This window comes from Nesoenas mayeri (genome assembly GCF_963082525.1).
Source record: "Nesoenas mayeri genome assembly, chromosome: 3".
In the NCBI taxonomy this organism is placed as follows: domain Eukaryota; kingdom Metazoa; phylum Chordata; class Aves; order Columbiformes; family Columbidae; genus Nesoenas; species Nesoenas mayeri.
Window position 1 is genome coordinate 102,837,092 of NC_137544.1, and position 26,942 is coordinate 102,864,033.

General features: G+C 41.2%; 1 protein-coding gene across 2 annotated transcripts in view; it reads left to right on the forward strand.

Annotated features, from left to right (window-relative positions):
• Positions 1-469: 469 nt before the first annotated feature.
• XDH (xanthine dehydrogenase) overlaps positions 470-26,942 on the forward strand; it is a gene marked incomplete at both ends in the record, with an annotated part of 49,545 nt that continues 23,072 nt past the window's right edge. The window contains 16 exons of one of the 2 annotated variants that reach the window (XM_080342902.1): positions 470-523; positions 7,397-7,454; positions 9,665-9,761; positions 11,037-11,145; positions 12,230-12,356; positions 12,950-13,011; positions 14,955-15,023; positions 15,828-15,896; positions 16,262-16,348; positions 17,664-17,805; positions 18,584-18,676; positions 19,420-19,571; positions 20,869-20,962; positions 21,813-21,922; positions 25,774-25,958; positions 26,557-26,731. In XM_080342902.1, the coding sequence (XP_080199028.1) occupies positions 470-523; positions 7,397-7,454; positions 9,665-9,761; positions 11,037-11,145; positions 12,230-12,356; positions 12,950-13,011; positions 14,955-15,023; positions 15,828-15,896; positions 16,262-16,348; positions 17,664-17,805; positions 18,584-18,676; positions 19,420-19,571; positions 20,869-20,962; positions 21,813-21,922; positions 25,774-25,958; positions 26,557-26,731 (1,683 nt within the window). The remainder of the gene's footprint in view (positions 524-7,396; positions 7,455-9,664; positions 9,762-11,036; positions 11,146-12,229; positions 12,357-12,949; positions 13,012-14,954; positions 15,024-15,827; positions 15,897-16,261; positions 16,349-17,663; positions 17,806-18,583; positions 18,677-19,419; positions 19,572-20,868; positions 20,963-21,812; positions 21,923-25,773; positions 25,959-26,556; positions 26,732-26,942) is intronic. The other variant, XM_080342903.1, reaches the window with a different exon arrangement.

Consider the following 26,942-nt stretch of genomic DNA (forward strand, 5'->3'; position numbering starts at 1 on the left):
GAGAGAGGGAAGCAAAGCTTTTCCATGTCAATATTCAGGGAGGGATATTTGGGAGAACGCCCCCTTCCCTGAAGTTTGCATTGTATTGCAAAACACAGTGAGCTGCTGGCAGCCGTCGCAGTGGCACACTCTGAGTGCCCCAAGCCTGGCAGGATAATCTAAAGGGAATGTAGTTGAATTGTGATCTATTGCTATATAAAAGGGGGCGGGTCACTCTGCTCGTTCCAGTTCCTTTTCTGTCATTACTGCTGCAGAAGCACCAACCAAAGGCAGCTGGCACGCCTCTTCGCTGCTTCTTATATAATATGGGGTTTCACAGGGCACCGATGTAGAAATAAAGTCAAACATTCTCGAGGCAGACTCATATTACTTGTCGTATTGCTGGGGCTCACTTTGCTGTGGGGCGTGGGGCTGCTCTCAGAAGGGTGATCTGTGGCCCTATTTGAGTGAATTTTGGAAAGTGTGCAGCATGGCTCCAAACGAGACAGGGGATGAACTTGTTTTCTTTGTGAATGGTAAAAAGGTAAGGATGATTCCAGCTTTCTGCCCAGCTTGCTCCTGGATTGTGGCTTGATCTCTTTTTTTATCTCTAGTAATGTTTTTCTCCCTCTGAAGTTTTCTAATACCAGCACAATTGCCGTGGCTTTTAAATATTAAATTGTGAAGACTATTTATTGCTTTGCTAAGTACCTTTTTATTGTCTTTGAGTTTACCTTGTGACTTTACCCTGTGAGTTATTTAAAGAGTAACACAACTACATAATGTGCCTTTTACATTTTAGATTTGTTGGCAAAAATTTATTGCAATTCTGAGGAAACTACTTTTAAATAAATGTGCACTGACTTAGTACAGGCATTTCTACTAGAAATAATTCGAGTAATTACAACAGATCTGGAAAATGCAGCTCAACTGTGAGTCTCCATATATAATTCATGTGTTCAGTAAGTAATTCTGACATTTGATTTTTAACAGGGATTAAAGTAAAATGTTTGTTCAATTTCCACTTAAGAAGCTAGAAAAATCTCTAAAATCAAAGCCCATTAACTGGTACTTTTTCCTAGATCAACAGCTGACAATTACTTAAGAAGTGCCAGTGTGTCACAGGGGGTGGGGTTGTCCTTGCACGTGCTGGACACCTTTGAACAGTTTGTCCCAGAGCCCACTTTCTTGGTTTGGATTTGCCCTGGCCAGCATTGCAGCCCAGGCTCTTCAAAAGCTTGTAACAAGTCAAGGCTGCCTGTTTTTTGAGCAATGAGTACCAAGGTAGTTCTGTTTCTGAGCTCAGCTCAATGCTAATCCTGCTCTGCCACCTTCCCCTTGCTCGGATACTTGGGCAGAGAAACGTGTGCCAAAGCAGCTTCCAGCTGGGAAACTTGGAGAGGGGAGAGGGTTGTGTATCCACTGTGTGCTGTGAACCTTCCCTGTGCAATGCTTAGGAGTCAATCACATGTGATACTAAATTTGGGCTAGAGAATCAATTTCTTTAATCTCTTGATGAATCACACAATGTTCTTATTTGGTTAAAAAGCTCCGTGCCCTGCCCTACAGACTGGCACAGGATTACTATCAATTTTGCTTTTGTTGGTCTTCCATGCTAATTTAATCAAGTGTAAACATGGATAAGATGGTTACTACAATGATGATGTTTTAGTTATGAATTTGGACAAAAACTGATTTGGAATTTGAACTTTCCAAGGTACTAAGGCACTTGATATTAAAGTTTTGTTTTATCTATCTATCAATAGTTAGGTGAAGAACGAAGTTTACCTAGTATGGATTATAAGTTATTCAAAGAACTCAAAGAGTGTAATACTGATGTAGAACCCAGCCCTGGTTTTGTGGTTTTGTAAAGAAAGATGACAGCTGAACCTTTCTTCACACAGGTCAGTAATGGTTCATTCATGAATGTTAATTGATACATCAGCCATTTGTTGTTTCTAGAGGCAGGTAAAAACTTGAAGGTTCAAGTTAATCATGACTGGCTAGTTGAGTCTAGTAGTTGAGCTCATGAAGCAGTGGCACAGGATGATCTGTGAATTTTCCGCTACAATAGGCACAGCTGGTGTACCATGAACTCGTCTTGTTTTTATTCTCTGAAGGTTTCAGTAACTTCAGATCCCTTCCTATGAACTTCACTCTTAGGGGTGAACTTGGAGCTTTTTCAGTCTTGCAGTAGGAGGTTGCTACAAACAGGCTGGGTAATGCAGACCCTGATACAAGCCAAGTGTTCTGTCTTGTTTTCTTTTTCTCTGGAATGCTCTAATGAAAGACAATTGTAGTTCTGGTGCCAGGCCAGCTCAGGTTCCAAACCAATATACCACTCATGGTAGGTATGAAGATTTTATAAACAAACTCCTATGTACATTTACAGCTGGTGCTTCAGCATTGGTTGGTGCACAGGTATTACAAGAGCATTGATTGCTCTGTGTAAATTGGCAGAAAAGCCCTTCTTCCTGGAGGAGACTCTTGGCTATTACATGAAAATGTGTATTAGTCAAGGCAAAAGAGGAGAGACTGAGCTGCACAGGACGAGTTCTGTGGGGCTCTTTTATGCACGTAGGAAGAGGCAGAGAGGGGGAGAAAGAACAGCCTAGAACCTGAAACCTAGCAGCAGTTATTTCTATATCTGCTGTCTGTTCTTGCTGTGTCCTGGAGCTAACAAACATACTGTGAATGACATTGCCCTTGGTGCATTTCAGCAATTTTTATGGAACTGAGATTCCTGTTTACAAAAGCTGCATTTTGGAGCTGACCTTGTGCATGTGTAAAGGGGTTTATCACAGTGTGATCTTGGCAGCTGTTGGCAAAAAAAAACCCCACCAGGGAATGGTTAATACTACCAGCGGTCCCAACTCATTCCACATGTCAAGACTGTTTCGGTGTCCTTCCCTCCTTGTGAAACCAGCAGTGCTAGTGAAGAATAGGGTTCCACCTGATCAGAGAGATGAAATTTTCCAGGGTTATGCTCTACCCAGAGCCTCCAGTAACACTGATTTTTTTCTACTCCGTTTCTTCTTGGTGTGCTGCTGAAATGACTTGAGTTACGCCCCCACCAAATGCAGGTTCAAGAGAGAGAATTGGACTCATGAGGCAATCTGATCTGTGGCAACAAATGTGGAGTTTGTTGGGACACTTCTGCACGTAAGAAGTTAGGTGACGCAAGGGGTGGTGGGAAGTGCCTGGGCAATGCTGCTGAAACAGCAGGCGGCAAGTGAGGATACAGCTCCATCCATCTGGAGTCCCGACTAAATATTCCAGTCTGTTCTCTGCAAAGAATGTGACAGCGTGATCAGTGGGAAAGGTTACTGCTGTGCGAATTCGTGACAGCTTGACATTGCTAATGGGCTGCTGATATTCTGTCATGGTACAAAGCCGCGTGATAGGAGGTGGTTGATAAGATAGAGACTTTGAGGGCAGCAAATGCTTCTCTTGCATTAGCCCAGTCTGCAATGTTGTCAAGAAAAACTCTCCTCAGAACAGCTGAGCATACTTCACATTCAGAATTGTTTATTTTAAGCACTTGTTTACTTCACTGGGTGTAAAGCTTGGCACAGAACTAGCACGAAGTTATCTTGATAGTCTGCCTAGACTAGAATGGAAAATAACGTATGCAATTTAAAGCTAATAGTGGAAATTTTGTTTTTCTCAGCTGACAAGTCTGTCTTGTGCGTGTGTAGCATGTAACTTTAGTTCAAACACGTGGGGTCAATATTACTGTTTCTGTCCTGAGTGTTAAGAGGGGGTCTGAGCTGGAAGCCACATTAGACCTCTTCCAAAGCTTGTGGATGTTTGACTGCAGATGAGACCAGCCAATGTACAGGATTTTTTTGAGCATTGGAACCCTCTGGATCCTACATAAACAGTGAATTACAAGTTTTCAGTGTACTGGTTTAAAGCAGAACAAAATGTTCTCATGACCAGTAGCAGATTTACATTGTGTGGTTATGCACAGTTTGTTCATCTGTGTTCTAATTCTTTTTCCTAGTAAATAAACTTGAAATCTCTCATTCACTTCAGGAATACACATTCACAGGTTTTAATGTCCTAGGGGACATTTACATTGACTCATCTGACTTACTGTGTGACAGTCTGGTTAAAACCTTTCATCTTCTCTTCTTACAACTAATTGAGTGATTAGGGACTAGTGATTTAATGGAGCTTGTTGTTCAGAAAAGCATTAACTTCTCATTTAAAGACCCTAGCTGATGGAAGGGTTAGCATGTTGATTAGGGAACTAGGAAAATTTCTGTCTTATTTTCCTTCTTGTTCCTCTATTTACCTTGCTCAACTACTGTTTTAAATTGAAAAAAATCCTTTCTTTAACTTCCTGGGAATGCTAACTTAAATATGATGCTTTATGTTGTGAAGGCAAAGTTATCTGAGTTAGTTAAAGGCAGGTAGAGAAGGTAAACAAAATATTTGGTGAGATCCAAATTGTGTACATGAAATAATGGGAAAGTGAGCTCAACAACTCTCTGGACCACCCCACGGGCTCTAAGAGTGCAGGGTACTTATTAGGAACTTGCTCCACGTAGTACTTAAAGCTTGAAGAGCTATAAGGCCAGACTGGGCTCTGCTGTGGTTATCTGAGTATTTAAGATTCCTAGAATCAGTGGACAAATAGATGTATATTACAAACACAGCAGTACAGAGCGCATTTGTTGGGGGGTCGTTTGACTGTCAGTGCCATCCTAAGACTTCCAACAAAGTTTCTTTCTGCATTTGATTAATATTTAAGCTACCACATGCAGTAAAATCCACAGTTTTGAATCTGTCAAAATCTAACCTTCTATCTGGTATATTTGGCCAATGTGCCATTTGGTTTTAAAACAAAAAAACAAAAACCCAACAAACAAAACACAACCCCCCCCCCAAAATCTAAAGAACCAGTAACTGAACAAAAAAGAAATATTTATTTGATTGCAACATCTAATTTGGCTGATTCTACTCCCACTGAAGGCAATGGGTGTAATTCAGTTTCCTCTGTACAAGGACACCAGGGGGACGTGAGCAAGAATTGTTTTGATGGGCAAGATACTAATCTGTGAATCATATTGTTCTAGGCATCAGACAAGAGATGCTATTGCCACCCACAGGGTTTTAAAATATTTTAAGAACAAATCACAGCAGGTGAGTGTAACAAACCGCTGGAGGAATGACATGTTGGAGGACAAAACTGGCATCACTGACAATGAAAGTAAGGTAGGAACAGTGAAAAGTTCTTACTGTGTGGCCAGCAAGAGAGACTCATAAACAAGCATCGCCCTACCAGGAGTCAGAGTGCAAAGAAATGAGTCCCTGCTCTCTGATGTGTGAGATTTGGTTTAATCCAGACTCTTGCCCCTTACCTCCCGCTGATCCCAAGTGTCTGCTGGCATTGCGGATATACAGCTACAGCAGAGTAGTTTGAAGTGATGGAAGAAGGAACTGAGGAATTGGTTTGAACAGGGTAAGAGTGGGGATTGCTCAGGACATGTTCTACTGCACAGTGAGAGCTGCTTTCTGATAAAGCTGAGCAAAAATTTGACTTTGGGACTTAACACTGGATTAGGTCCTTCACTAAAGGTGTGTGGAGCTGAATGGTGAAAAAGTTTTGCTAAATGAAGACTTAGGCCAGTGTTTTATTTCTTATTTATAGTAAAGGAGCCATTTGGCCAAACTTTCAGTTGCTTTGTTTGAGTACACAATGGGATGCTTCTTGTATTCTTTCAAGAAAACTTCTGGAGATATTTTCTTTGATCTAAGCATAGAATAATCTCAATAATATTTAGCCATCTGGAAAACTATTCTGAAGTTTTTTCTCTGTGCCTGGCTATCCTGGAAGCTGGTTTGGAAGGTTTGCAATGGCCATCGGCACTGGGGAAGAAACTCAGCTTGACAGTGAGGGTAGGAGTTGCTGTGGAAGGCTCTTTGCCAGTGAAATGGCTGTGAAAGGCCTTTTGTTCATGAGACATTCGTAGTTATGCACATTTTGTAATTAACTGCTCGCGTCTGTCAGTTTATCAAACTACTGCAGAGGGATATATGTGCTTACTTGGAACCAAGTGGTCATAAGAGAACCACTGCATGCTCTTACCTGTTTCTGTGCATCCAGCAGGTGAGGGAACAGGAGGACTCTGCTCTGAATAGCAACGATATGAGTGCTGCATGATTTACCATAAAACATCCCCAAGCTAGAAGAATGGATTTTGTTTCCTTATAGATTATCCCCAATGCAGGAATGAAATGTGCAAAAAATGACCAGGTGTGTTTTGTAGCAGCAGCTTTATGGGACTATTCTAAAAACTGTCTCAAGTAGGAAGTATGAACCTTGTCTCTTTAGAATAACCCGGTCACGTGTCAGAGGCATAAAACTGAAGCAGTACAGATGTTGTGAAGGTTTCTTATCAGTAAGAACAAAGACTTACACAAATGACCTCCATTTCAATTTGCCCTTCAAACTGGGAGTGATTAATTTAAGTAAACTGTAACTATTGTACTTAGGACTTGCACAAGGTAAAAGCCAAGAACATGTGATTACATTGAGGCACACGGTGACTTTGGAAAAGTTTCTTGATGCTCTTATTAATAACAGAAAAACAGGAAGACAAGCTCTGTGGCCATTTGGATGCAAGGGCAGAACTCTGGTTTCCGACCACTGGGCAGAGGTTGAAGTAAAATATAATTTTGTGTCTAATACATAACTGCTAATAGTGTTTGTTCACCAACAGGATGGAGCTGACTGAAAATGTGCAGAGACAATTTCTTCTTAGTTGGAATTTCATCTTCCCACATATAGGATGGCTACTAATATAATGCTGATTATTTTAATGTTAGCAGGGAAGAAAGAGAAACTTCAAAACGATTGGTACTTGCTCTCTGTCCTGCAGCAGCTGTATTGGCCATGTTTGGGTTTCCACTGTTGTTTGTTTATTTGTTTTTCTCTAGTTTATTACTGATGCTGTTTCTGTCATTCTCTATCTGCTTATTTTCTCTGTCTCATCTAATAGTAAAAAGGAGAAGAGACAGAGGTCAGTTATGCATAGTCAATAAAGACAAGATGCAATTTGGGAAGATGTCAAGAATTCAAAGCTCAAGTACAAAATGGTTCTTTCTGCTCACTACTAATTCTGTTTACCATTTTTGATTAAGGGATTTTTAAAGATTTGCTTCAGTGTGCCATGGTTGAAAAACTGACTTATTAATGCACATACTTTTTTCTGTCACAATAAATGCAAGGAAACCTGGTGTCTGGATGTGTGACCAACATTGCGGAGCCTAGTAAGAGGAATTAATAAGTGGTTCTACTCCCTGCTTTGCAAAAGAAGTTGCAGAAAGACCAAACTTTCTCCTTCCAAGTGACACATCTGTGTTTGTAAAGCATTTTGTGTGTAACAGTACCTTTCCCTTCTTGCAGGTGGTGGAAAAAGATGTGGACCCAGAAACAACTCTGCTAACCTATCTACGAAGAAAACGTATCCAGTGTCAGAAGAAACTACAGAAGGCTTTGAATGCCTACAGCATTTCAGAATTGTTTACTGTTCTGCCTGTCACTTGAGTGCTGGGCAGAGCTTGTGCAGAGTATAAGAGGGAGTGCTCTGCATGGTCTGGTATTTCTTGCTGGCAAAGATTACAGCTGGTATTCCAAGCTCAAACAATAGCAAAATGTAAATAAGGTACTTTAAATAATTTATTAATACTTTAAAGGGAAAACTCTCTGAATTGCCAAGAATTAGAACATGATGGAAGGAAAACAATACCAAGACAAGAAAACTGAAGGAAATTTAGGTTTCTTCCACACAGACTGTAAAGAATTTTCTGGCCAAAACATTATAGTCACTTGAGCTGCTTGCTGTATCATCCAATAATTTGCATACTACTGGACAGCTAACATCCAATAACTTGATTATCTGGTGGCCTGTTTAACAGATGATCCAGAGAGGCAAACTCAGAGGCAGGGCTTCCCATCACGTACTGTGGGCATGTTTACGTGAACAGATGCAAGGAGTCACATTTCACTCCTGTTTGAAACTGGTCAGCACGTGAATCAGATTAGCTTCAGGAACATGGTAGCTATTACTGTGATGACCAGGCTGGCTATACTAGGTCTGGTTCAGTAGATAGTGTCATTCCATGTTTTCCGAGTTTTTATCTGACTGGCTGGATGTGTACATATGCCAAACTGTTCACATCTGTGTTAATGTATTCCTTAAAAAGAATAATGCATATTTATTTCACTGTGCTGCCATGTTCTATTTGCCTGGGATCTGAAAGAAGTACAGGGATATAAACCACACTTTTTGCAGTTTCCAGCACTCTCAGCAGCCTCATTTTGTTGATAGTTTCCAACTATGAATGGCCCCATTTTCTTTGACTGTACCTTGGGTGGATAAAGTTCAAGACAGGAAAAAAGTGGCATGACCCTTGTGCCTGTGTGGACTTCTTACTGCTAGAACTTCATGTCTAAGCTTTTTAATATCTAATATGTATAGCTTCATAAGGAGATAATCTGAGTTCTTCAAAACTGTTTGATCTGCTGCGTGAACATTCTGGTGAACTTATTTTGAAGATGTCTGGCTAGGGTCAGACAAATACCTTGAGAAACATGTTTTATTGAGGCAGACTAGCACTGTTGTCAAGAGAAGCAAGCTATATTTCTGCTGAAGCAGGCCCATGAGTGTATGAGAACATTTGGTTCCAGAATGTTTGTCTTGAAGGCAAAGATGATTTGAGTTTTCTATATCATAGGCCTCTGGGGAAGCAACAGAAAACAAGCTGATTATCTCAATATGGCCACGTGTTCATCGCCACCAAAATCAGCTGTTCTTTTCCCACCAAAATTCTATCTGCGTTGGCCAATCCCTTCACAACAAATGGCAGCAGTATAATTACCTTCTAATGAGTGAAGAAACCCAAAGCAGTAGTGGCCTGAGGAATTCTCTCCTGAAGTCCTTTTACAGAACATCTGTGCAGGCATGCACTCTGCAGCCAGCGGAGGAATCTGCTTAGGCTGGTCCTTACGCCTTGTGGATTCCCAGGTGTCTGTGCAGAGGTTCTGTGCATCTTCACTAGTTCTGGCTCTCAGTGTTTTCCCTCCTGGGGTTTTATGGGAATTCGGATACTGGGGAGAAGAAGAGAGAAGCCAGGATGGCCAGACTGTGACTCTTGAGATGCAGGTAGTTTATGAGCAGTTCAAGTGCAGCTCCCAGTGCTAAACTTTGGGACTTGTAACATTGCATGACTGCCTGGGCACCTTCTAGGTGGTAGGAATTACCAGGTGTAGGAAGAATTTAACCACCACTGGTGAGTGGTGCTGACATAGATGTCACCATGCATCTCAGGGATGTGACTGCATGCCTGAACAGCTCCTGCTCAGCAATTACTGGCTGTTTTGTCTCCTTTCAGCCATTTCCTTTTCTGAGTCTAATGGAAAGTGGGAACTGCTGAAGTTCAGACATGATTTGTTTATTCTATTGGAATGTGGACTGCCTCCTTATTATAGCTTTGGGTGTTGATCTTGAAAGTCGCATGCCAGCATTTGAAACTTTGCTTATGTTAAATTATTAAGCAGAAAAAATGAGCGCTTTGTTTCCAGCAAGAACTTGTTGCTAAGCCTTGATTGACAAGCATTTGAGCAGGCTTCTGCCAACACTCTTTGTATTTTCCTTGATTCCTCTTCTCTCAGTGGGCCTATGTGGAACCAAACTAGGCTGTGGAGAAGGTGGATGTGGTGCTTGCACTGTTATGATATCCAAGTATGACCCTTTTCGGAGGAAAATCCTGTATCCTTTGCAACCTGAACTCTTCAACAAAGAAGCTAAATGGGGACAGATCCAGGTTCTTGACATTCCAGATGGAGTACCACTTTAAAAAAAGTTATATAATGTATGTTTCTGCCAAAACACATTGTTTCACTTTCAGAACATAAATTCAGAAGGCTGAGATAAGAAGGTATTTTTTCCTGCAGCATTGCACAGTACTGATAGGGAACTATGTCATTGTGGCCTGAAACCTCTGCAATGACTCTATGATCATGTGGGTGATCTGCTTTTTCTCAGTTCAGAAAACTTTTGTGTTCCTTTCTTGCAATGTAATACAACTTTTTTGCTGAGATGACCCAAGTGATAATGACTGTGATAAAACCTTTATTGCTGTTGTATTACGGTAATACATTTGGTTTCTGTATGCCAGCAGATACTGACTTTTTCTCTACTTCTATTGCAACCTTCAGAATGGCTTTTATTTCCTGAGACATAAACTTTCCTCCTGCTCTCTAATTAATTGAAGACTGAAGCAATGGAATCCAACAAAAAGGGGAATGGAGAGAGAGGATGAGGCAGAGGGATAGGCCCCAGTGTGTTTGTGGTGTGCTTTTTTTTGTTTGTTTTGTTTTGTTTGTTTGTTTGGTTGGTTGTTTTGTGGTGAATGGAAAACACTGAAATCTTGGATATATTCAGAATAATGCTTGGAGATGCTTTTACTTGGGATCATCTAACTTAGTGGTTCTGATTAGTAACGTGGCCTTGAACAGGATATCTTTAGGGTCACTATCCTGTTTCAATAGAAATGAAATAAAGCAGCTAGTTCCTATAAGAGTGTTGGTGACATTATTCTATTTTACCTTCAGCTTGGACTTTTTCCCCATGTGTACCATCTAGAAATGGTTTCCTAGCTAAAAGGCCAGGAGCTCTGTGCTCTTATGTAGCTTTGTGAGTGGGCCAGGCCAGTTGTATTACACCTTGGTATTTGTAGTGTTCCCCTGTAAATTACTTACGTGGGCTTTACAGTTTAATGTGCAATGAGGATGCTTAAAGCTGTTATTTCGAGGTCAAATCCTAGGGTGCATACTCAGATTAAACTTCAAGTGAAGCTCATGAGAACTTTGGCTGAGTAGGTGCTATAGGATTTGGCTTGCAACTAATACCTGTATCCCATCTACTTAAGGTCTCCTGTTGTGTGTACTGCTACAGTTTCTGAGTTCTGTTCAGTCCTCCTGTTCCCTTTTTACTTTGTTGAGCAGCATTGTTAAATGAAATGACCTTAATTTGTTATTTTAGTCACCATACTGCCAATGCTTGCCTCTTCCCTGTCTGTGCCCTGCATCATGTAGCTGTAACTACTGTTGAAGGCATAGGAAACACCAAATCCAGGCTGCACCCAGCCCAGGTGAGCTATTAATACTGATAACTTTAAAACCCTCTGTCCATGTTTTCTTCTTATGTTAATTAATCCTGTTCCAGGGTGTTGGGACCTCGGTTGTAATTTTAAAGGTGGGAATTTGACTTTCCACATGAGCAGTATTTACTTGTAGGAATGACTAAGTGACAGAATCAAACTCCTGGGTCAATGCTGCAGGTTTGTTATGCCATAACAAGTTCACTGCTGCTATTCTGGCTGAATTGCCAATGCTTTTGTTCTAGGATTGCATGGCTGTATTTAGTCCATGTCCTGGACCAAATCCCAGGCAATGGAAGGACTGATGTTGTGGTGAAAGCCTATATAGTGACTTGGAGCCAGGAAATCTGAGCTAGGTCTTTACTCTTCTATGGCCCTCTGTGAATGACCTTGGTTTCTCATTCTGCATAGTAGGAACCTTCCCTGCAGTGGTGCAGTATGGTTTGGTTCAGCAATGCTTCTGGATTCCCAGAACATTCTTGGTGGAGAGGACTCACAGGAATGTGAAGCCTTGCTCTTCTAGCAAGTTGTTATGATGCACATTTTATGGAGGCAGACTTGCCTCAGCTTTGTCAGAGATTGCTCCTTTAAGGGAAGCTATGATTCATCTCAGTTTGTACAGTGGGTAGGGCTTGTGCCAATATCTATCTGAGACAGCAAACAACAAAGTGAAAAATAAGTTAGACACGCATGAATGGATGGCAGCAAGTCTGACCTTTGTTTACTTGTCTTTACTTCCTCTGAAGATTCTAATGGCTAAGCTTTGAAATTCAAACTCAAGTCTCTACAGGTAGCCTCAACCTTCCTAGCATGGTAAAGCTAAACTCCTGATCTCATTGGAGGCTTCTAGTTGCCCTCAGTTACATTGGGAGTTCAAAGTCTACATGCAAACTTTTCAGAGTGTTCTCTTCTTCAAAGTCTGCTTTATAGGTTGACCATCTCATCAGAGAACACCTGATAATAGTCTTAGCTCCTCTGGCGAGATTTTTTTTTTTAACAGATGTTGCAAAAACAAGCACAACAGTGAACCTGCACTGATTATTATAGACTGATTGTTGTTGTTACTTTTTCTTAGGAGAGAATAGCAAAAAGTCATGGGTCCCAATGTGGCTTTTGCACTCCAGGCATTGTCATGTCCATGTATACATTGCTTCGGAATAAACCTGAGCCCAAAATGGAGGACATAGAAGATGCTTTCCAAGGTAATGCTCAGAGCCCTGCAGAGATGCAACCTGTTCTGCTTTCATTACATCTGCTTCACCAAATAGGATGTGGAGGTGCACCTTTGTTTAATTGTATTTCATTAAAGATAGCCAATTGTTAGGAGGTTAAGAACTAGCTTTTACACTAGGAGACTGGCCAGGTGCTATGAAGTGAACAAAAATGGCCTGTGGAAAATCTCACAGAAGCTCATTTTTTGTCCTGAAGTAGGGGCAAGTAACCTTGCTTTTGGATTAGGACCCCACTAAGCTTAACACAGAACAAAAGGTAGCCTTTATAAGAGCCTCCACATCTCCTTGTTTATTCATTGCTGTCACAAGAACCTGCAGAGGTGACAGAGAGCATTGAGGTAAATGAATACTGAGTTTTTTTCTAAATTAATTTCAATTTAAAATTTCAACAAAAAGGGATGGTAGGATTGTTGCAAGGTTACTAATGAATTTTTCCTCCCAGTTTTTTCATTAGCTTTATCTGGACTTGAGAAGGTCTTGTGAGAAACCTTTTTTAGAACATTTTGTTGTAAGTTCTCAGCCAAGTGACACTAAATATTTATCCTTTTGCTCTGGCAATGCAGGCAACTTGTGTCGGTGTACAGGGTACAGACCCATTCTGGAAGGATACAGAACATTTGCTAAAGTAAGTGGCTTCAGGTAATATTTAAAAAAATCTAGAAGGCTGTCTGTCTTCCTCTCTGTTACTAAAATACACCATGAGCTGGAAGGAAATATATGTGCTACAACAACCCAGCTCCAGCTCTTGACCCCTTTGTATGTGTTTCACGCGTTAGTAATGCAAGACCAGCTCCAGCTGCTGGTAGTAGAGCACTTTAAGCTCCACCTGATGGTCCGTTTTTGGATCACAGGTAATCAAATTCTGTAATTATTTTCTATAAATCTCTGAAAAACACAGCTTCTCTGCATAATACAGATTGCAAATGATCCTTGATGTGAAAAAAAGTGTAAAGATACGGTGCACAAGTAAGGACATACTGCGGGTAAATCTCATGAGAAAGTTGCTTTGTTGAAAGATCAGCTGCAGAGCTGAAATAACTCTGGAAAATAGTTGAAGTCCTTGCTTTTATAGCAGTTGCCCGGAACTCATCTGCTGGTTTGGGTGAAGTATGAAGCTCTACCATAAGTTTTCTCTAGTCCGTTTTTTTCCTGAGAGACTGCTGAAGGCTGCAAAGTAAAGTACATCATTAGGTCCTCCAGTGATTACTAGCGACTTATGGGGCTACCCTGGTATTAAATATCAAAAGTAAAGAATTTGGAATGTTGTCCATTAATTTTATTATCCAGGATTACAGTCAACAAAAGAGAATACAAGTGGGAGTAAGATCCATTACAAATGGTTGATAAACTCAGTTCATATAGTCTACCTGGATTTCCAACAGGCTTTCAACAGTGTCTCACCAAAGGCTTTTAGAGACAATAAGAAGCCATGGGGTAAGAGTAAAGATCTCTGTATAGATGAAAGATTGGTTAAAAGGCAGGAAATCGCAGGTTGTAGAAGATGGTGTAATTTTGTAATGAGGGAGGTCACTGATGGAGTTCTGCTGGGACGTGTGGTGGGAACAAGGCTGTTCAAATATCCATAAATTAGGTGGAAAAGAGAGCGAGCAGCGATATGAGAAATAAGTTAACGAATATCAAGTTAGTTTGGGCAGTGAAGACAGGAATAGGCTTGGAGGAATTTCAGAAGGACTTTATGAACCTAAGAGAGTGGAGAATACAATGGGATACAACATGCAAGGCAAATAAATGCAAAGCAATTTACAGAGTGAAATGCAGTCCTCATTTCACATATAAAATGATAGGCTGTGAGCAGACACAAGATCATCTTTCTCTTGCCATGTAGGAAGAGGATGCTTCAGCCTGGAAAAAAGATTTCAGGGAGGGGAAGGGAATCTACAGAGTGTTGATTTCTGATAGAGATCTACAAAATTGTGCAGGTGAGATGTGGGCAGGCAGCTGCTGTTTGCTGCCTCTTCCAATACAAGACCAACATGTCAAGAAAGGAAACTAGCAGCGGTCAGGTTGAAAACAAAAGCAGATGGTCTGTCATGTACCAGGTAGCTGACCTGCAGAACTCACCAAAGGCTGTTGAGGGCACCAAAAACTTACACAGGCTCCGGAGAAGACTGAGCAGGTACTTGGACAGGGAGGAACTAAAGGTTATGAGAGAGACATAAACCACACTTGACTAAGGTAGTCCCTGAGCTGAATGCAGCTGGATGCTGGGAGAGTACTAGGTATTGTATTCTATGTGCTTGTCCCTTTTACTCTTGTCTGGGTATCTCCTCACAACTCCACCTGGACCAGAGGTACTGGCTGAATGGTCAGAATAGTTTTATACCAGCACAAGAGGTCTGTCAGTAGACTGGACACGACCCAGACATCACACTGCAGGACACTGCCTTCCATTGGCAAAGGAAACACCTACTTGCTTGTCATCTTCCATCTCACATTTCTGCTTTGGATATAATAAATGCGAGATGAATTTCTCTCTAAAGGGGATCAAGTCTACTTCATTTCCTTGGAATCTGCACATTTTTCTCAAAACAGTTTTTGTCCCCACAGGACCTGAATTGCTGTGGCAGAGTAGCCAATGGCACTGGATGCTGTCGTAGCGAGAGGGAAAACAGCATGGTGAGCTGTATTTTAAAAGCCATAACCTCAATTTGCAATATAGTATTAGAGTTTTGAAGCATTGGTCACCTCTCTGGCTCTACTGTGGTGCAGATATTCAGAGCTCTCTGGGCTGGTTTGAGTGTCTGTCTCTTGGAAAACACTGTGACCGCACGTGTCCTGGTGAGCATGACCAGCCATCATGACACAGGTTTTGCAATAGTGAGCTAGATACGTTCCTTCTGAATCTATGAAGTGCAACACTTTTGTGGAATCGCATGGTGACAACTGTAAGCGATGTGTTACCAGTTTCTGGTACACTGAAAGGATCCATCTCTCTGTCAAAACAGATCTAAAAACCAGTTCATTACCCAGTATGATCTTTCCCAAACTTTGCAGTCCTAAACTAATTTAATTGACTTGTAATAAATTGTACAATTGGAACCTTTTGGAATATCTAGAGGAAAAAAGTTAATCACATTTTATGTACCAGTTGAGGTACAAAAAATACGGGGATGAAAACAGGAATTAGGGCATAAGGTAGTGTGAGTATAAAATGAATTTAGGAAAGAGACAACATAATGAAAATCTTTACTAGGAAATTCCAGTGAATTCCTGTGGATTCTTTGTTAGAAATTGTTCAGTGTTGCATGGAATACTCCAGCTGTTAAGACTGGATTTTTGTCAAAGTAGTTTATTAATGAAAAATGTTACTTCAAATTTCTGTGATCCAGACATTGATAAAAGAGGAGGAGTATATCCTGTAAAAGTTGGAATGTTCTTACTTGGTGTAGAATAGCTGAAGCATGCTTGTTTCTTCTTCAGAATGGGGGTTGCTGTAGAGGAAAAGCCAATGGTCCAGACTGCTGCATGAATGGAAAAGACGACAATGTGGTAAAATGATTCTCAACTGTTAGATATTTTGTCTATTTCTGATGTTTTGAAGTCTTAGCTCTGGCTTGTTATGCAAAGCAGTTAAGACTACCTTATATTTAATGCTGATCTTACCTCAGAAAATGTACCTTTGATGTAATTTGACATGTCAATGTGAAAGTGGTGTCGCTTTTGTTTGGCAAAAGCCTGCTAGTGTGCTCAGAGTTCAGGTTTCTGACCAGACATCCATTGTGATCAGAAAAATATAACTGAAGAACCTGAAACACTGGATGACATGGATTTGACTGGAAAGAGGAATGAGTTAGGATTGTATGTGGATAGCTTTTTCCTCTGCTGTCCAGCCATTTGCATTTTCTTTGTCATAGACAATGATGTCCTCCAGCCTGTTCAATTCTTCGGAGTTCCAGCCATTGGACCCTACACAGGAGCCAATCTTCCCACCAGAGTTAATGGTAAGTTCATTCAGAAACAAATAGTATGTGGCTCATTGATTTTGTTGTTCTGCACAGAGTTTGTGCACCTGCAGTGTCTCTGCCATGAGGAAATGGCAGTGTATAAGTTGGCTGCTAGGAAAAGAAGATGTATGGGCATGAATGCTTCCCTTTTTTATAAAAAGGAAGGCTTTTAAGCCAGAGTGGCTTAAGAGTTATGCAGGCCAAGTGCCTGCCCCAGCTGGCTGGCTTTCCTCTCTGTTTCTCACCATACATGCCTGCTCTTGTGTTCCCTTCCTTTCCAGTCACTGCCTGTCCACGGGTGGAACAATTGCTGACACCTAAATTTCAGTTTACTAGGTCAGATGTGAACTTCTACATTACATACAGCCCTATCTGACCTAATTGCCCTGTGCTCCCTCTGTAGTGGAGGAAGAGAAGCAGGAGCTGTGGGATGTAGCTGGATAAATATTTCAACTGGGTGACTTTCCTGAAAGCACCAACTTCTCTCCATTTAGTGTAGCAGGAGTGGTAGAAGTTGGCTGGCTCACACTGGCATCAGGAGTTAGATGACATTAGTTTCTCTCCGTGTTTCATTCCTGCCTTTTTTGGGGTACTTTTCACCTGAGCAAATGTGTCCCAGCCAGGAATCTAGTCCAGCATGTGGCATGTTTACAGCTTCCTTCACACTTAACAAATAACTGAAATTAGTTAGTTCTGCTGCTGCACCCAGTCTAAACGTATCGTGAGGTACAGCATGAACAGGTTCTCATAGGCTATAACATAATATGTATTTGACTTGAGATAGCTTCCCTCTGTTTCTTCTCCAAGATGTTCTCCTGCCTGAGGGTTGATCTGATGCTGCTGGAAGACAGCCATGGTTGTCTGTTTTCTTCAGTCACTGGATGAAGGAATTTAAAAGGGAACCAGCATCTGGCTTTACAGCTGGTAACTCACAATCAGCAGTGCTAAAGACTGACATTTTTGCAGTGAGATGAGAATAGAAAACCCATTCTTTCTAGGATGGTTGAAGCCACAGGCATCTGCCAGAAGTTTGGTCAGACAGAGCTTCCTGTCAGAGATCTGGCAAGGGAGATGTGACAGCAGGGTGCACCTGAAAATATCAGGAAGGGAAAACATTTGTCAGCATGAAAAAGAATGTCACTTCTAGTGGGAGGATGTGGAATGGCTAACTGCCAACAAGTGTGGACATCACAGCCACCTGTTGGTAACTTGACTGAGATGGAGCCTGGCCTGGCCTGGGCATGGGCGGCATCTGAGCAGGGATTCTTCGCTTGATGTAGAGTCTGAACTCTATCTGGATTCACTTTTGCAGACTCAGGGTAACAAACAGCAGGAGCAGCTGTGTTTCAAAGGCGAGCGTGTGATGTGGATCCAGCCTACAACTCTCAAGGAACTGGTAGCTCTCAAATCCCAGTACCCCAATGCCAAGCTTGTTGTGGGGAACACAGAAGTGGGTAAGTGGAAGAGCTAATACTCATTTCCATGGACCATTTTGTGAGAACAATGCAAATGTAAACCTCCTTCATGCTATTCATGCTATTGCTGTTAAATAGCTATATAATCTTCAGGTTATATGTAGGAAAAGATTTTCTTCTCAGGGAGATTAATCTCACAGTGAATGTTTTTCCCTGTTCTTTGTTGTGTCATGCCAAAAAAAAGAAAAAAGCTTATCTAGACCTCTGAACTTTTGTGTTAGCTTTGTGGAATTTTGAGAAGGGAGTGGCACAGCATGAAATGTCCTTGTGATCAAATGAATTCTGTTGTGAAACTTGTGTTTTGAAAGATTTTTCAGTGAGTAAACTCTCAAGACTAGAAATTGGGATTTTTTTGCCCCCCAAAATGTATACTTCTGCAAACATAAGCACGGAGGATGAGAGTTCAGCCATATTTAGTAATTCTGTTGTCCTGTGCAATTGGTTCAGGAGAGAATCACCAAACTTTGTATTCATTGCATTCATTATTCTTTCTTGAAGGACTATGTACAATAGCCAGGTTACACAAGCACTGAACAGTGTATTTAAGGCTATTGTAAGCCTAGAAAAAAACGTCTCTAAAACTTCCCTTTGAGAATTCTGGCATGAGTGGAAAGCAACTTTTCATTTGGTATCTCTGTAACCTTGAATAATCTGCATAACAGAAGGTCAATGAACTGCCTCTTTAATAGGCCTGCTGCTGTTCCACTGGGATCTCTGTCACCTGGGTGTAACTGAAGGACTCTTACTTTTCCTTCAGGTATTGAGATGAGGTTAAAGAACATGTTGTATCCAGTCATAATAGCACCAGCATGGATCTCTGAAATGAACGCTGTTCAGCACACTGAAACGGGTGAGCAAAAAGAGAGGCAGAATGCCTGTGAAGTGAGGGGGTACTCCATGGAATAATAAAGAGGATGTGAAGGAAAATCCATAGATTAAAACCTGCTTTATATATGGATTGGCGCCTCTCCCATGCAGGGAACTGAGTGAGTGATATGTAAAAATAATTTGAGCATCAGAGGGCTTTCGCTAGAAGGCATATTAGATATTTTATCTGTTTGAATATCATTTCACGTATATTAACTGGGTTAATAATGGGTTTCAATGGGCAATCTTATAATTTAGAAAGATTTTAAAATTAGTAACCGGGGGACAGATGCTGAATTTGACAGTCAAAGTTACTGCATGAAGTACTGCATCTATCTTCATGGTGGGAACAGGTCAGACTTACAAATAGTTACAAGTAGTTAGGACAGCGTAGTGCATGTGGCTCAATGCAGTCCTTGTTCTGCACCTCACATACAGTGTGGCAGAATGGTTAAGCTGTGGAAACTGGAGAGGAGTTCTCAAAGGGCAAACTAATACCTATAGGAGGGCAATATTGTTCATATAACACTGAATTTTGTTCTGGGCATGTGATGTTTACAAGCAGTGCATACAAAATAGTCTGGTGTAACTGAACATCTCTAAACCCTGCAGTCCAAATGAACTCATCTAGCTTTCATAGGCACAGTTATAACTGACCTACTGTACCTTGACTTTTGGGAGAAGAACAATTCATTTTTCAAAACATTTTCATTTGTTTGTTTGCAGGGGTCACCTTTGGCGCTGCCTGTACCCTGAGCTTGGTAGAGGAGGTGCTGAGAAAAGCTGTGGCAGAGCTTCCTCCTTACAAAACAGAGGTCTTCCAGGCTGTCCTCGAACAGCTGCGGTGGTTTGCAGGGCCACAGATCAGGAATGTTGCTGTAAGTGACATGGGAACATCAGGGAATGGAGTTGAAAGCTCGGTCTGAGGAGCTTGCCTGTGTCATCCAATGTTGCGCCTTGTGCTTCTCACACAGGAACATCTGCAAACCTAGGCAAATAAAATAGTACACATAAGCCAGCCCCAGGAACTGACGACAGCATGGGTCTCAGCTGGTGTCTGTGCTACACTGATATCACGGATTTAGCAAGCCAGGGAAACACAACAGTTGTCCAGGTCTTCTAGTACTATTATCAGGATAAGTGGGAGAAACCGTAGTGAGATTTGACTTACTTAGCAAAAATATATTTAGAGTGCTGGCCAAACTTCAAAGTAGTGGGTGTGTATATTTTTGCCAGCACAACTATGGTAGTCATAGCATTAATGCATCAGATCTGGCAAACTTTCCTCTGGTTTTAAACGTAAAGAGAAGGTGGGTTCGGAGTGTTCAAAGTCTGTTTGCTAAAGGAGAAAAAAAATAAAGCAAGCTGATGAGCCAACCTACCAAACGCAATTTTGTTCCACAAGATACTGCGCCATAAATCTGTATTGCAACAAAAAAAAATGCGTTCCTGAATGTTACTGAAAAGATGCTCTATACATTTATGATTCTTCCCTTAATTGCAGCTACAGTGATTAAATTTTGGCATTATTTGGTATGGTGGTTTGAGCATAAGGTAACTTTGATGCATTACTCAAAGACTTTTCATAAAAGTGTTTCAGGCAAATATTAGTATTGACTAGGACAGCAACTGATTTAATGGGTTTTAGGTTTCCCCACTTCATTGGTGACCTTATTAATGTTTATAAATATATAAAGGGTGAGTGCCATGAGCATGGAGCCAGGCTCTTCTCAGTGGCAAACAATGATAGGACAAGGGGTAATGGGATCAAGCTGGAACACAAGAGGTTCCACTTAAATTCGAGAAAAAACTTCTTCTCAGTGAGGGTGACAGAGCACTGGAACAGGCTGCCCAGAGGGGTTGTGGAATCTCCTTCTCTGGAGACATTCAAAACCCACCTGGACAGGTTCCTGTGCGACCTCACCTAGGCGTTCCTGCTCCAGCAGGGGGATTGGACTAGATGATCTTTTGAGGTCCCTTCCAATCCCAAACATACTGTGATACTGTGATTAAAGGCCTAAAATTGCTGAGTAAGCAAAAATAATTTATCCAAGCTACCTGAAGCAGAGCTAATCTCTAGTGTGCTGTGTATGGAGTAATGCAGGATTACAAGATACTATGGCTGTATCTTCAGATTTTTTTAGGATTTACCTAACACATGTATTATCACTTCAGGCTCTTGGGGGGAACATAATGACAGCAAGCCCAATTTCTGACTTAAATCCTGTGTTAATGGCAAGTGGAAGCAAACTGACTCTGGTATCAAATGGTAAGTTACACCTCCTTGTGGCACTGAGGGGAGTGGAAGAGTCAACAGTCCTTTGCCATGGATCAGTGATCAATAGGTCAGGTCAACACTTGGAAGTGGAAGTTAACATTATGTAAAATAGGCTTAGTCTGAGTCTTCATTGATTTTGCCCTTTTGGAGACTGGAGCCCTAAGGCCAGACCTAAGGTTGGCTTCCTAAATAATTCTGAACTTCTGTGTCAGAATGAATCTCACCGCATATGTACTTACAGACAGGTCCTTGTGAAGAGCTGGTTGAAGATGCCTAATCATTAAAATTAATAGGCGTGAAATTGTTTCTGTCACTATCATACTTTGATCCTTGTGGATTTTTCAGAAAAAGAGTGAAACTTGTTTTGTTTTGTGTGTGTGGGGTTTTTCTTTTTAATAAAAGCCAAATGTCTCAATTTGTATTTGCTCTTAGGAAGGATTTTTTTGAAATAGAATCCCTAAAGTAAGTGGACTCTCCAATCAGTGACTTTCTCTGGTACTGGTTTGTGTGCCGACTAAGGAAAGGAGAAAGAGGGAATTACATTGGGAGGCTGGAAACTGGTTCATCTCGGGGCTCAGCTTTTATTAGATAAAAAAGGAGGGCAGGTCTCTTTGATCAGTTCCTGTGCAGATAAACTTCATATGTAGACAGTGGCTGTCGTGAATTCCATAAGGACCAAAGTAAATCTGAGAAAATAATTCTTGATTTGGTAAAAGAGAGTGGAAAAATGAAAACTGATATATTAAGAGTGATTTCTATAGGTCGAAGGCTATTTCACACACGCTGTTGCCATTCTTTATCTGAGTCATTAATCCGACATTGATCTCTCCTTGCTCTATAGAGGGCAAAAGGACTGTCACAATGGATGAGAAGTTTTTCACTGGTTACAGGAAGACAATAGTTAAGCCTGAAGAAATACTTCTCTCTGTGGAAATACCCTACAGCAGGAAGGTAAGTTTGTAGGAAAAGACTTCAGTGTTTGTGGAGCTAAAATGCTGTTGTTTGAATGTTATTTTCAATGTTAGGCACTTTTTTCCTTGGAAACCGACCTCCAAATGATTATGCAGTCCCAAGTGGACCAGGAAACAAGTAAATTATTTTGTGAAAATCCAGCAACATACTCTTCTTGACAAGCCAGGGGAGCTGGGCTCTATGATAAATAGCATAAGCCCAAGAAGTTTTCTAGTGTAAGAAACATAAATTTCACTTTATTACCTGGCGCTTTTTGAGTCCATTCGGTAATGATGAAAGGTGAAAAAGTGGTGTTCCTGGAGGTCTAAGTTCTGTTTGCAAAAGAGTGCAGCAAAGATGCTAGCAGCTCCCGAAATAAAGATAATGTTCTCAAGGTTCCTGCTTCAATTCTGTGAACTGAAATGGCAAATGGGGAAAGTGTGTAGGAATAAGAGGGAAGTTCAGTTTCTGCATCCTTGCCTTGCAAGACTGAAACCACAAGGACTGATTATCAGGGAATTTTGGCAACGTGGACTTGCAACTTCAAATGAGCCTTCGTTCAGAGGGAGCAATGAACACTTCTGTGTGGCAGCATGAACCATAACTGACTCAGAGTGCCTAAGAGGTAAACTCTTTTTTCCCCTTAGGGCTGAGAGCACCAGACTGAAATTTAATGACTGTGAAGGTATTTACCTTTTTAGGGCTTGAGGCTACAAGTTAAAAGATGCAAGGATTCACAATGTAGTGACACATTTTCTTTATAAATGCAAAACACTGATTTACTTGAAATGCCATCATACTATGGGATAGAATCAATAAACCCTTTGTCTGTCTTCTCTAATTTTTGTATCTAACTATTAAGGGAACATGGCTATTTTATTTATGGTGTTTTTCCACCTATTTCTGTGTGATTCCTCGTTGATCTTGTGATAATTACAAGAAGCATTGCTTTTTGCCAAAATGAGAAACAGTGGAGGTAGTCAATGGAAAATACCATGTTCTTCCATCCAAATGACAGTCATATGTCAGTTTCACAAGACAAACAAATGCTTGCCAGCAGGTCAGTGGCTTCATCACTAGGTTATATGCAGCTCATTGATCTGAAAAACTAAAGCAACTTTCAAATTCTCTACTTCATGGTTTCTTGGTTGATCTTTGCTCACAAACATGAAGTCAGGGAGACCAAAGTTCTTCAGAGGATGTCTGAAGTTGCTGACATGTGGCAGGTGAAGTCTTCTGGAACTGTGGTTCCTCACAGCTGGAAACAGGGCTGTGTCAGCACACGGCTAGATGAAATTTTTTGTAAAATTGATGTTACCTCTTGGCATTGATGTGACTTGTCACACCAAGGGTAAGACTAGCCAAACAACAGAAAGCATTAGACTAAAGAAGTTTAGCAGTTCATCCAATTCAGTGTTACTGTAGGGAAACTGAGTTCAGGATAGGCTTTATTACAGACAGGCTGTTGTGGGAGAGAAGGTAACACCTTTTTCTCCTGCTATTTTGTGTCAGATATTGGAGATATTCAGGAATTACAGATTTTGAGTCTGTACTTGTAAGGGGAATGTAGCTGATCAAAGACAATATTTAGGAAGGGAAACAGCTCACTGGATTAAAGATAAAATATAAACATTTCAGAGAAGAAAACTGCTTAGCCTTTTGTATATAACAAGGTATTCCTAGAATAGGACATAACCTTTATTTAACAATCCTCTTTGTCTTCTGGACTAGAAAAACATTCCTTATGTTTCAGTTAATGCTCATAAATGTTTTGCACCACTTGTGTTATTACTTAGTGACTGTCAATTTTTCATGTCCTTTCCCTGGCATGCATCTTTCTCTATCACATTTGTCACTGTTATTTCATTTTTTATGGTAATGGTACTCTGGATCACACAGACATTCACTGGTATTTGAATAGAAAAAGCCTGACATCACAGTGCCTATGTGTTTCTGTTTAGGAAAACAATCTTAACCTACTGTTCGCTAAGTATTGCCATCATAGGTTCATACTATAATGATTTTTGTCCTGCTGAAGTGACAAAGCAGTTACGAAGTGTTCAAGGCCAGGCTGGATGGGACTTTGAGCAGGTTGATCTAGTGAAAGGTGTCCCTGCCCATGGCAGAGGGGTTGGAACTGGGTGATCTTTAAGGTCCCTTCCAACCCAAACCATTCTATGACTCTGTGAAGTCTTATTTCATCCTTTAAATTAGCATCCTCCAACCTTCATCCATTATTGATCTCTCTATTCCATGGTGGTGGACTGAAAAAAATGACATGGAAACAATGCTTTTGCAATTGTGAATATTACCTATGAATCTGTTGGAGCCTGTGGATTTCTTAATGAGCTCTTACCTGGTGTTGTGTCTTCTCCAGAAGGGAAGAGGGGAGACTAATCTAGGTCCCTAATATGCAGCCCTTGAGAGTAAGGGCTGCTTGGTTTTCCTGTGAGAATAAGTAACACCTAGAAACTTTAACTGTGATGGTTTAGAGGGGACATGCTATGTTTTACCAAGAGGTAGGGCAGGCACAGGCAGCTGATGTGATGGTTACCTTACCTGCACATCTAGTGAGGAAATAGTGAGTGTCTTTTATCCCACAGGACTCCATACCAAGAAAATGAAGGCATCTTGTGAGGAGTGAAGGCAAACATTGCCCTCTTGTTGCAAGCATGTTATTAGAAGTCTTCTCTGAAGTGTGCAGTAAGAGAAGAGGCTGCTTTTTCTCCTTTTAAAAGCAATTAGCTTTCAACAAGCAGAGTGGCAGAATGCCCTGATTGGGAGGATGCTATTTATGCTCCTCTACTATTATCTGCTGGCTGCCCACTAATTACTTGAATTCAGGAAATGAAACACACCCTTCAGTTACATCTCCAGTAACAAGCTGTCAATGCACAAAAGGGGCCTCTTGTGAAACTGTTCTTGTAAACAATAGAGGAATTATTCTTTACAATAATGAAAGAATTGCTGTCCACTTCTGATCAGAAATAATTAATGGAACACACTGCTATGCTCCTCAGAGTCACTTGGCTAAGCCATTAGAGAAGAAACTTGGCAGAAAACTCTACAGAAGGGCTGTGCAAAGACATTGGATCTGATTCCTCTCCTAGCCTGCAGGATGCCTGAACAGCAATTTGTCATAATCTCCAGGACAGATAAGGGGAAAAACTGAACGTACTGTGACTCCAGGGTGGTACCATCACTCTTTGTACGCTGATACAGTGCTAATCTCATTTGCTGCCACACTTCATAGGAGAGCTGCTGAGTTTTGTGGGTTCTAGTTACTGGTGATTTTACAAGAATTTTCTCACTCTCTGGATACCAGCAGAGGATTCAGGATAGTTACTGAGAATTATATTTGCATTAACAGATTGAAATAGTCTTTTCTTAATTAATCTGGTCTATTCTAGAACTGTGAGACATTTGTAATTATTGATTTCAGTTCTTGCAGAGTTCAAAGACTTCTGAAGGGAAGGAGTTTAGGATATGAGTTTTACTAATTAGGCTTCCAACTTAGCAGCCTGGGAGAAAGAATAAGTTGTGAGGAACTGCAAGCTTGTTTACGTACGAAAACATCTGTCCTGGTTTTTCTTTTCAAGATACGGAAAAAATGTGACAGGTTGGCTAATAACCACTGATCTAGTAAATTAGAATTAATTGTTGAATCTTGTGAAAATATACAGCACTGCATGAACAAATGTGTCCTGCTTGGCCCTTCAAGCTGAATCAACCAGATACAGTTTCCTGGAATAGCTCTGTCATGTAGAGAAAGGTTAATCGCTTGTCCATATTTATACTCCAGCACATGCCAAGGTAAAGAGAGAGTAAAGAAATACTTTCCTGTCTTCTAGGGTGAATACTTCTCAGCTTTCAAGCAGGCTTCCCGTCGGGAGGATGACATTGCTATTGTGACCTGTGGGATGAGAGTCCTGTTCCAAGATGGCACCAGCCGAGTGGAGGAGATAAAACTAAGCTATGGAGGGATGGCGCCTACAACTGTCCTGGCTCTAAAATCTTGCCAGGAGCTCACTGGCAGGTAGGAATTTTTCTGTGATAGAAAGGCTGTCTAATGGAATGAGGGATTGGGTTAGATGATCTTTCGAGGTCCCTTCCAATCCCTAACGTTCTGTGATTCTGTGTGATTCTGTGAATGGTGCTGATTTTTACAGAAGCAGTTCAAATACCCTAAATCTTCTCTGATATAGTGCACAGAAGGAGAAAGTGGAAGAAGTGTAGCTACACTTCTGCAGCAATCTGCTTTTTTGTGCTTTTTTGTCTTGCTTCCTCTAGTACTCCTTACCCTCAGAGATCCAAGTCAGTCTCTCAGAGAGCCATTTCCTTGCTAAATTCATTCATCCATTGAAGTGGGCAGAAGCTAGATGGGGACATGACATACGAAACTGATTTTTTTTTCAAACTGGACTGAGAAATCTGCGCTCTTATAAATTAATAGCTTTGACACACCTTCAAAAAAGATGACATGAGCCCAAGATGACAGCAAAGCTGGCACATATATTGTAAACAGAGATGGAACAGGTGGCCTGACAGCTTGTGGGGCTGCCATGTCAGAAGAGTCTGCTCTGGTGATATTTGGGGCTGAGCAAGGTCTCTGTGTCGCCTTTGTTCCTTTGCAGAGACTGGAATGAGAAGCTGCTGCAGGATGCCTGTCGCTTACTGGCTGGTGAAATGGATCTGTCTGCTTCTGCACCTGGGGGGATGGTGGATTTCCGACGCACACTTACACTCAGCTTCTTCTTCAAGTTCTACCTGACAGTCCTTCAGAAACTGAGCAAGAACCACAATGGCAATGTGAGTGCTGCTAGAGAAGGCAGATTTGGGGAAAGAGATCCTCTACGTGCTTTCTTGGTGGGGAAGGCCTGCATGGGGGGAATTCAGATTCAAGCAGAGTCATACCTGATAACAAACTCCATGTTGCAATAGCTGCCAAAGCTACTCTACTCCCTACCTGCATGACAGTGACTAGTGTATCTTCCCACTGGCTTCCTCGTGGCATCCCCAC